This window comes from Alligator sinensis, unplaced genomic scaffold (assembly GCF_000455745.1).
Source record: "Alligator sinensis unplaced genomic scaffold, ASM45574v1 scaffold632_1, whole genome shotgun sequence".
NCBI classification, from domain to species: domain Eukaryota; kingdom Metazoa; phylum Chordata; order Crocodylia; family Alligatoridae; genus Alligator; species Alligator sinensis.
In genome coordinates, this window is record NW_005842408.1 from 564,230 (window position 1) to 574,251 (window position 10,022).

General features: G+C 50.4%; 1 protein-coding gene across 1 annotated transcript in view; it reads right to left on the minus strand.

The window, feature by feature from the left end:
• LSG1 (large 60S subunit nuclear export GTPase 1) overlaps positions 1–9,613 on the minus strand; it is a gene marked incomplete at its 5' end in the record, with an annotated part of 17,198 nt that extends 7,585 nt beyond the window's left edge. The window contains 5 exons of the mRNA XM_025211483.1: positions 258–318; positions 3,988–4,074; positions 5,094–5,180; positions 8,626–8,746; positions 9,454–9,613. Of these exons, the coding sequence (XP_025067268.1) occupies positions 258–318; positions 3,988–4,074; positions 5,094–5,180; positions 8,626–8,746; positions 9,454–9,613 (516 nt within the window). The remainder of the gene's footprint in view (positions 1–257; positions 319–3,987; positions 4,075–5,093; positions 5,181–8,625; positions 8,747–9,453) is intronic.
• Positions 9,614–10,022: the final 409 nt, after the last annotated feature.

Here is a 10,022-nt window from a genome sequence, read left to right on the forward strand (position 1 = left end):
ATATATCTGCAGGGCTGGCTCCAAATACATTGCTTTCTGCCTGAGCTATCAGAGAAGCTTTGGGTGGGGGGTGGAAAAAAAGGTTGCTGAGGCCAGGAGAACATTCGCAAGAAGAAATAATCCATGCTGACATGAATCTGAGGCACAGAAGACACAGGCCACAATGTGTTAGATGTAAGAGAAGATGGCTTCGGGCAATGCATCAACACAGCTGAAAGCACAATCTGAGACCCAGTGGTTTGCTTCACTTAACTTACCAGATCTTGGCACCTAAACAGGAGAGGATTCCTGGCATCTACTATCTGAACGACGATATCACTGCAAAACAAGAGGGAGCCCAGTAAGCCTCATGTGCTGCATTACCAGATGAGCAACCACAGGGTTCATGAAAAAGCAATACACAAGAACCAGTATTTTCACCTGTCCATCATATTGGCTCGTTCCACTAAGTAGCCTCACCGCACGGACAACACGTCCCAGCGCTCGTGTACCCCAGGAGAGCCCTGCTCCCTTCACAGGGCTGCTGCTGTTCTGACGTATCCCAGCCAACACCACGCACTGATGTCTCCTTCCCCAGCAATGCCCTGAGCTCCTGAAAAGGGGGTGCTGCATCAGCACACGCCCTTGCACTGATGAAGCCCCCTTTCAGAGACACCCAGCAGTCAACACCCAGTGTTTGGTGTCCAGGCAGTTAGGACATTTAGACATGCTCACAGGGTGGGGGGGACAGGGACAGACTAATTAGAGAGGCTCCGAGAGCTGCTCTAATTAAGGCACCTGGAACATTATGTGCATCAGCTTCCCCACAATGAAAAATGGTGGCAGGGGTGCTTTAACTGAAGCTCATTGAATGCGCTTTAGTTAAGGCGCCCCACTGCCATTTTTCAGTGTGGGGACATCGATGCATGTGATGCTGAAGTCTGCTGGAGCACGATAATTACCATGCTCCAGCTGACATGATTAATCGAGTCTGCTCTGACACACTGTGATTACAGCGCGGTGGAGCAGCCTCACTACACATGTATAGGCACCCGTGGTGCTTCGTCAGAAAGTCACTTCCATGAATTTGCAATACGCAGAAGCATGTTGTGCTCTGCTTGTGCCACCTACCCAGGAAGGGGAAAGTGCAGACCGTTTCTAGCACACCTCACACCCTGGGACAGCACTCAGTTCAATCTGCATTAAGAAAGTAACATAAGGTGGTAGTCAAGATAGATGTACAGAGCCCATTTTCACAGTGATCGTACAGGATTTCATCTGTAGCTCTCATCACTGCTACTCTTCTCTGGTACCCTCCTAATTCTAGGTAGATTATAGGAGGTTGTAACACAAATCTGTTTGTCTTGCAGGTATGATGATTTGCAAGTGCGACAGGAGAGAAAACCCAGTTTACCAGAAACAACTCTCATGGCTCAATAAAGCAATGTATTTCGGCTAAAAATACCACTAGTGTCCAACCAGCAGTTTTCCTTCTCCTGAAACTCAAGTGTGAAATTCCAGCTAATAGCTGGTACATCACCTTTCAGAGGTGGAAAAAGATCCCTTCACACTGTTAACCTCAGAGAGTCAACTCTGTGCCTGGTGAGGAACTTCATGGACTAGAAATACAGGCGCAGAAAGCTGGAGATGTAATGAAATCTCACACCATGCAGACAACTGCACTTGCTACTAGCAGCATCCAATGGGAGGAACAGTATAGAGAAAACATTTCCATCTGGCTTTTGATACTGCTTCCCACAACATTCTCACTAGCAAGCTAAGAAAATCCAGGTTGGGCAAGCTGGGTAGAAAACTGTCTGCAACATCAGGCTCAAAGGGCAGTAATCTATGGCTCAATATCTAGCTGGCAGCTGGTATGAAGTGGAGTGCCCCAGAGGCCGGTTCCAGTTTTGTTCAATATCATTATCAACGACCTGGAAGATGGGATGGATTCACCCTCAGCAAGTCTGCAGATGACACCAAGCTGGGGGGAGCAGCAGATAGGCTGGAGGGTAGGGTTAGGGTTCAGAGAGAGACCTGGACAAATTGGAGGACTGGGCCAAAAGGAATCTCAGGAGGTTCAACAAGGACAAGTGCAAAGTCCTGCACTTAAGATGAAACAATCCCCTGCACCGGTGCAGGCTGGAGAAGGACTGGCCAAGCAGCAGCTCTGCAGAAAGAGACTTGGGGGTGACAGGGAACAATAAGCTGAACAGGAGCCAGCAGCGTGCCCTTGGTGCCAAGAAGGCTAATGGCATCCTGGGCTGAATTGGCAGGAGCGTTGCCAGCAGATCGAGGGCGGTGATTCTTCCCCTCTATTCAGCACTGGGGAGGCCACATCTGGAGTCCTGTGTCCAGCTGTGGGCCCCACTACAGAAGGATGTGGGCACGTTGGAGAGTGTACAGCGAAGGGCAATGAAAATGGTTGGGGGGCTGTGGCAAATGACTGGTGAGGAAAGGCTGAGGGAACTGGGATTATTTCGTCTAGAGAAGAGAAGACTCACGGGAATAGGATAAAAATTAAGGAAACCAGAAACCGAGTAAGCAGAGAAAGCTCCTGGCAGCAAAGTACGACTGATATTGTGTAAGGAGGGGGAAATGAGAGAAACCCAGTTGTTTGTGGCTTCTGGAACTATAATGAGCCAAACGCAAGCAAACACCTAGGAGGGAGCAAACCTGAGCTGGCAAGGCCACGGACTGCCTTTCCCATCTCCTTTCTGGTATCAGACCTCAACATAAGCTTCCTGAGGTATGTGCAGATTGGGGTGGCACACCACAACCTAAACAAAGGAGGACCTGCATACTGCACAGGAGGGCAGGCGCACGGCAAGATGCTTCTGACCACACAGGAGCTCACCCACCCACGTTCCTGTGACAGTGAGGCAATACAAAGGGGCCCTTCACGGGAGCTTCGTGAAAATCAGCAGAAATGTGATCTCCAAGTTAGTTGGTAATGAAATTAAAGGCCTCAGTCTCATTGAGGGGGCAGATGGCTTGGCTATTCTGTTACAGCTCAGCCACACAAACACCATTTATACCTGGAGTCAGGCAGGGAACACACAGTCATAACACTACTCAGGATGGCAGGAGTCTATCTGCCGCTTCACCTCGGCTTTCCCATGCTCTGCTATTCTTACACTGCATCTTCCCACTGCCCCGGGGCCAGAGAATGGACAGGTGCACGTGGGGAGGGAAGGTGGAAGATTTAAAACCAACAGCCTGACCTCACCTGGGGTCTAGAGAAAGGACTGTGGGTGCAGCAGCAGCACAACATCAGTGGGAAGAGGCACGAGTAGAATTACGCACCCACATTAGTGTCTGGAGCCCCAGGGGTCAGAACTGTATTCTGAATAAAAGCCTGGGCTTTGAAGTATTCAGTTCTGTTGCTTCTGTTGAATAAAACTGCTTCAGTGATCACAAGAAAGAGATACCAATAGTCTGATTGTGTTCGCAGTAACTTCTGTTTTTATATTAAGACCAAAATATTAACCACAGGACCACAGCTTTAGAGAAGTAAGCCCATATTTGGGCAGTTAAGGGGGTGTGTTCAAAAGCTCCTGTGACTTGGGAATACAAGTCAACTGGCTTCAGACTGCAGGGCTGGCTGGAGGAATACAGCCTCATCGGAAATCTCAATCTGCGGGGTGTCAGCATAGGGGAAGTGTGTGATGGCTACAGATATGGTCCAAGATAGGGCATCTTCAATTACATGTCTGAGTTCACCCTGTGCTCACGGGAAGCATAGTAACGACGCCCTCTCAGCACAGGTTAATATTTGAAACCTGAAGGTGCTTAACTGAGAAAAATTACATGTAAAATCTGAAATTGAACCCACAGTTCAGGAACTGCATCAGTATTGGACTAACTTCTTCAAGAACCATTACAATAGAGGGAATGGAAGAAAAAAAAATTACATGCAACTAAGAATGGTTCACAGAAGAAGCCATGCTCTCCTTTTTTAAAGCAATCACTCCCTCCCCTCCACCAAAAAGACACTAAAAACCTTACCTCCTTTCAATGACTCTCCAGAGCTGGCGCCAGAAGTCTAAATTCCGTTCAAACGGGGTCAGAATTAGTTTCTTGTCTTCCTCCAGCCTAGAGCAGAAACAAGGGGGATTCACCACACATGGTTCACGTCAGACAGTACGTGCTGCGCCAGCCTCTCTTTGCAATTCTACTCAGCTCACCTCCCAGAAGAGCTGACACCCACCCCCAGCACCGGGGACCCTCTTGGCAGGACCTCGAGTCGAGTTCCTGAAGACAGCAACTCAGCACAGCAGGAAGGAGTCGAGACTGGAGGGGAGAAGTCAGTTGGGTGAAGAGCTGTCATTTGCTGCACCAGACTATTGGTCCACCCAACCCCATATCCCATCTCATGGTGTGGCAGAGAGTGCGTGCCCATGGGGAGGGTGACCAGGGCATGTCCAGAATTTTCCACCCCTGCTCCTCTCCCACTACAGCTTCAAGTGATCAGAGGGTGGGGAAGTTCAGCAAACAGGCTGGCAAACATCAATGACAGCATCAGTACTGCAGAAATGACCTGCAAGGCCAACCAGCTAGCTGCTACACGGAGCTCAAGGGTATGTCCATCCTGCGTGTTGCAGCAGAGAGGGGCACGCTGGCTCTAAAGGAGCTCCATGCCCCTTCCACGAGGCGACTCCCAGAGCCCAAGCAAAGTCACTGAAGAGGCTGCTTGGGCACCTCTACACAGCACCACAGCAGGCAGCCTAGATATGCCCTTACAGCCACAGCCAGGGCAGTTGCTCACACAGGCAGGAGGAGAGGGGAGGAAGAAGGGAGATTTCTCTCATTTCTCCAAGCAGCACCTTCCTCCAGAAACCAGGAGGGCACTGGTGCTCTGTGGAGGCAACCGTTCACAGCACCTCACCTGAAGAGGTCTGGCAGAACCCGAGGCCCCAGCTACAAGCATATTATGATTCACACTTTGGAAGAAGAAGGTAAATGACATAGGGACAAGTGACACGTGGGCCTGAACTGTCAACATCATAAGGACCAGCTCAAGCAGTGCTGCAGGTCAGAGGCTCCCTGCAGAGATGGAGGAGTTCACCCCTCACTCCCCAAATTCCACAACACTAAACACAAGTGCAACTCACCAGGCAAGCTGCCGCCTCCACTCCAGAAAGCTGTCCCTCTCTGCTTGCCTCAGCTTCTCAGCGCTGGTTCTGCTGTCCCAGTACGGTCTGGAGCCATCGTGATTTAAAAGAAACATGGAAGTGCGTTAGAGCGTTTCCCCAGCTGCAGCTGTTCAATACGAACTCCACAGGAATTCATGCCCCAAGGCAGTCCAGCTGCACGCAACTCAAGGCAGGTTGGACGTATGCAGTCCTGTCCCAGCAGCCTCGTGACACAAGGTAATTCTTTACTTTCTAAAGGTCACTTCAAAAAGAGGGGTGACCAGTCAACAGAAAGACGGTGACCCTTCAAATGCGAGAGGGCTGTTCCCTTGACTGTACTCTGGGCAGCGTGTGCCACTCTGATCCTCTTCCCTTGCCTGATCTACTGTTCTGCTTTATGCTCCCCCTCCCTCATGCTCCCTGCCCTTTCTGCTGCTCTGCTTTCTGCCCTATTTGCCCCTGTGCTGCTTCTCCCCTCCCTGATCTGCCACAAGCCACACACAGCGATCGCCCATGCCACCTGTGGTGGTTTAGGAGATGCATACACCCAGTGCAATGGGCACTGCCAGCATCTATGGACACTGGCCAGTGCACCAGATGCTGACAGGGAAGGGAAGAAATGAAAGCAAAGCCCATTTTGAGGGAAGAAGCAGAGTGACAGCTGTTTAGAAGCTAGAAGGTACAGAGTCAGCGGGTGTGTGGGACAGCAAAGGGAGATACAGTAGCTTTCTAATGGGTGAGCTGATATTGCCTTTGCACACACTGAACCGTTTCTGCCCTTTTACACAGCACTTGCCAACAGTATTTTCATCACCAGAGACAGGGGCTGATAGCTCAGCTTTTCCATTTTTCACTGAACTTCAACAGTATGCGTGGCAGGAAGAAGCAGGACCAAAGTCAGGGAGAAGATCTGCATGGGGCAATACAGCACCAAGGAGGGCGGCATGTGGAAAAGCCAATACAAGTGCCATGCCCATATTCAAAGTGTGTTTTGGGGGGTTTGTTAGTTTGACTCTAGATCTTTTAAATAAAAACATTCTCTTCTAGCAGATTGGAGTACCTGCAGCTCTCCATGTTAAACTCCAATTATCTTACAATTCTCATGTCTACAACAGGTTTAGATACCAAATCCAATTATTAATTCTAAAAACAAGGAAGACTGAAAGCACAGCAAAGAGTCTCTCCTTGGGAAACTCAGCTCTGCAGCGTTCCAGGGGAGCGCAAGGCTTCTCAGTCTTAAGCAAACAACAGTAGAACAAATAAATCATTTCACATTTTAACAGCCCTGTTTGTGTTGTGTGTGGAGTTAATTTATATCAAAAGTATTATTTTCTTCCTTTCAAGTTTTCCTTCACCTCCAGGCATATACAGTGCATTTCTTTATCTGTGATTACCACGGATTATAACAACATGGAGGTAGCAGTTAACATCTTTCAGGTTTTATATGAGTTATTCTTTCATGGAGTAAACATACTGAATTACTTGGAACAAGCCTACCGAAAAGCTTGCACAGTAAAAACATGGGGGCTTTGGAAGTGAAAGGCCTTGCAGAGACCAAATGGCCAAGCTGATCTGTAATTCCACTCGTAGCATGTACATTTGAAGACAAGAATACCACAGTATAGATCAAAAACAGAGCACTACACACAATGTCAAGAACCTAACTGTTAGCTTAATGTTCGGTAGTTGCTGCCATCAGAACAAAAGCACGCAGCTTCCATTGTGAACAGGCTCTGAATTACGTTCACAAAGGAATTGCTCACGTGTAACAGCTCTGGATGTTAGCAGTTTTCCTGAAGCGGGACTGACCCCAGCAACATGCTCTTGAATAGCAAGGGGGAAAATACCTTAAAAAAACCAAGAACTTTCCTCACTAACAGCAGCGACACCCAGCTCTAATAGCACTTCTCAGCAGTTGCTCTAACGGAGCTCTTACAGAGAAAGTCAATACCACTCTCTCCATTTTACAGAGGGGAAACCAAGGCACAGGGGCTTCCTCAATGTCAGGCAAGCCACTGGCAGAACTGAGAAATAAAGTCTGGTGTCCCAGTGCTATGCTCTACTTACTTGGCTTACTGCACCCCTCAGCAGGAGCAAGCCACTCCGGCTGGTTGGTTTTCAAAGGGATGCTACTTTGGGTTGCCGGGTGCTCTCAGTTCAAACACAGGCAGCAGGCCACAACTTCAGGTGTGTAGAATTACAGTCATTGCGTAAAGGAGTGGTTCTCAGGCTTTTTCGGCTCAGATACCCCCCCATACTTTGTGTAAACTGAGCAGTACCCTATTTCAGGCACTACTTTATTTATTACAGTGCTTACCCACCTGAAGAGGGGCTGGGAAGGAGGAGAGGCTGGCAGGAGCCCATGCTGCTGCAAGTGGGGGCAAGAGGAGCAGCAGCAGCTGCTCCAGGGGAAAAAGGCTTCATTTATCTCCTCATAGAGCCTGCACTAAGCAGCACCCTTCAAAGACTGTCATAGCACCTTGGTTGCAAATCATCGATGCAAAGAAATAACAGATCAATGGGAAATCCCCCTTTGAGAAACTGGATGTTAGCAGTGCCAAAACACTGCAACATCATACGTAGTCTTTCTGGACTTTAGGAAAGCCTTTGACACTGTCTCTCACCCCATTCTCGTTAAAAAATTAGATTGTGGTGTCGATGCCTACACAGTCAGATGGGTCACCAATTGGCTGGAGGGCCGCACCCCGAGAGTGGTGGTGGACGGGTCATTTTCGACCTGGAGGGATGCAGGCAGTGGGGTCCCCCAGGGCTCGGTCCTTGGGCCCGCGCTGATCAACATCTTCATCAGCAACTTGGATGAGGGGGTGAAAAGCACCTTGTTCAAATTCGCAGACAACACTTAAGATGTGGGGGGAAGTGGGCACGCTAGAGGAGGAATAGGCTGCAATCGGACCTAGACAGATTACAGGGGTGGGTGGATAAGAACAGGATGGGTTTCAACACTGACAAGTGCAAGGTGCTGCACCTGGGGAGGAAGAGCCAGCAGCAGACCTACAGGCTGGGGAACTCCCCTCTCATCAGCACAGAGGGAGAAAAGGATCTTGCAGTCATTATCGACTCCAAGATGAACATGGCTCGGCAGTGTGGGGACGCGGTCAGGAAGGCCAACCGCACCTTGTCGTGCATCCACAGATGCATCTCGAGCAGGGCCAAGGAGGTGCTGCTCCCCCTCTACGCGGCACTGGTCAGGCCGCAGCTGGAGTACTGCGTCCAGTTCTGGGCGCTGCACGTCAGGGGGGATGTGGACAGCATAGAGAGGGTCCAGAGGAGGCCACTCACATGATCAAGGGACAGCAGGGCAGGTCCTATGAGGAGAGGCGACGGGACCTGACCTGAACCCGAGACCTGAAAAGGTTGGATGAACATCTGGCTGGGGTCGTTTGACCCCAGTACTCTTTCCTGCCCATAGCAGGGGGTTGGACTTGATGATCTGCTCAGGTCCTGTCCGACCCGACCAACTATGAAACTATCATACTGATGAGTAACTTACCTCCTTGGTATGTTCAGAAACTGCTTGTTTTCCTCATGGAGCTTCTTGACAGTTTTGGTCTCTTCTGCAGTCAAAAGGCCAGTCCGAGCCTCAGCAGAAACAAACTTGATATTCAGTTTCTCTGTTTAGAAAAGGAAGAACAGCCGGTCACATCCCTGATCAGAAGGTGCAGATGCCACAATCTGGCATCCTTCAACAGGAGGATGTTTACACGAGCGTGCTATGCTTGCGCTCAGTCTGCACAGAACTGATCCGGAAAGAAAAGACATTCATTCTCACTGCGTTCAAATACAGCTGTTGCTACCTGGAAGCCATAACGACAGACAAGCTGTTGCGTCGTATAAACATAACAGGATACTTCAATCAACGGCTGCTGCAGTGAACCTCTCGTTGAGTTAAATGCCTTTTCTTTTCCTACACTCCCTGCCTCTCTCAGTAGTGCCCCCTCCTCCTTCCTCTCCCCTCTGGATTTTAATCACTGGTTTCTATTCAGCTGCTCTGCTCCCTGCGGTCCCTTCATAGCATCTGAGGGAGTCGGCCCCTGCTTCTGAAAGCACCTGCTATACATCCCTAATGCAGCCGGTCTGGTAAGGTGCAAATTGACCCTGCTTTGTGCCTGCCTTCAGGCTGCCACAGCTAACTACCTCTTATTGACATGAACCCAGCTTGATTCCTTCTAGCAGGTTTTCAATATAAAGGCTTGGTTTGTTTGGCTTTGGTCTGCGTTTGGAAAAAAGACACCTAGTGCTGGGAGGGAGACTGGAGTCCTCCAACAGCCGAGTAGGTTATGCAAGGTTTCCACACGCACGCGCACCTCTGCCAACGTGCCTTCAGCTACTGAAGCAAAGAACTCGTCTCCACTCGACCCGAGCCTGCCGCTGGAAACACACCTCAGCGTTTCAAGCGCGATGGTTATTCGTGCAACAGGCACAGGGTCCACCGGGAAAATGAACCACGAGCCACGATGCGTAAGGACTCGTTCCCGAGCACGTCACGAAACAGAGTTAAATAAAAAACCCCTCGTCAGTCTTTGGGTGCCGGTCTGCGGGGGCAGGGGAGAGGAGGGGGATGTTGCTTTCCGACTTCAGCCAACCAACCGGTGCTGAATCCAAACACGACCCTTCGACTCGACCGGAGATCAGCGCCTCGGCCGAAAACTCGCTTTACTGCAAGGTCCCGAGCACCGAGTTCAAGGCCGCAGGCAACTGGGAACGCACCGTTTCCCCCAGCGGCTTTTCCTCAAGAGCTGGTCGTCCCCCCGCCTGCCGACGCCACGCGCCCGTGCGCTTCGTGGCCGGGCTCCGCGCCCGGCCCACGGCTGGCATGAGCGTTTCTCTGGTGGACTGAGCAGCCCGCTGGTCCCCGCGACGCCCCCCGCGCCCGCCCCAGGTTAGGGA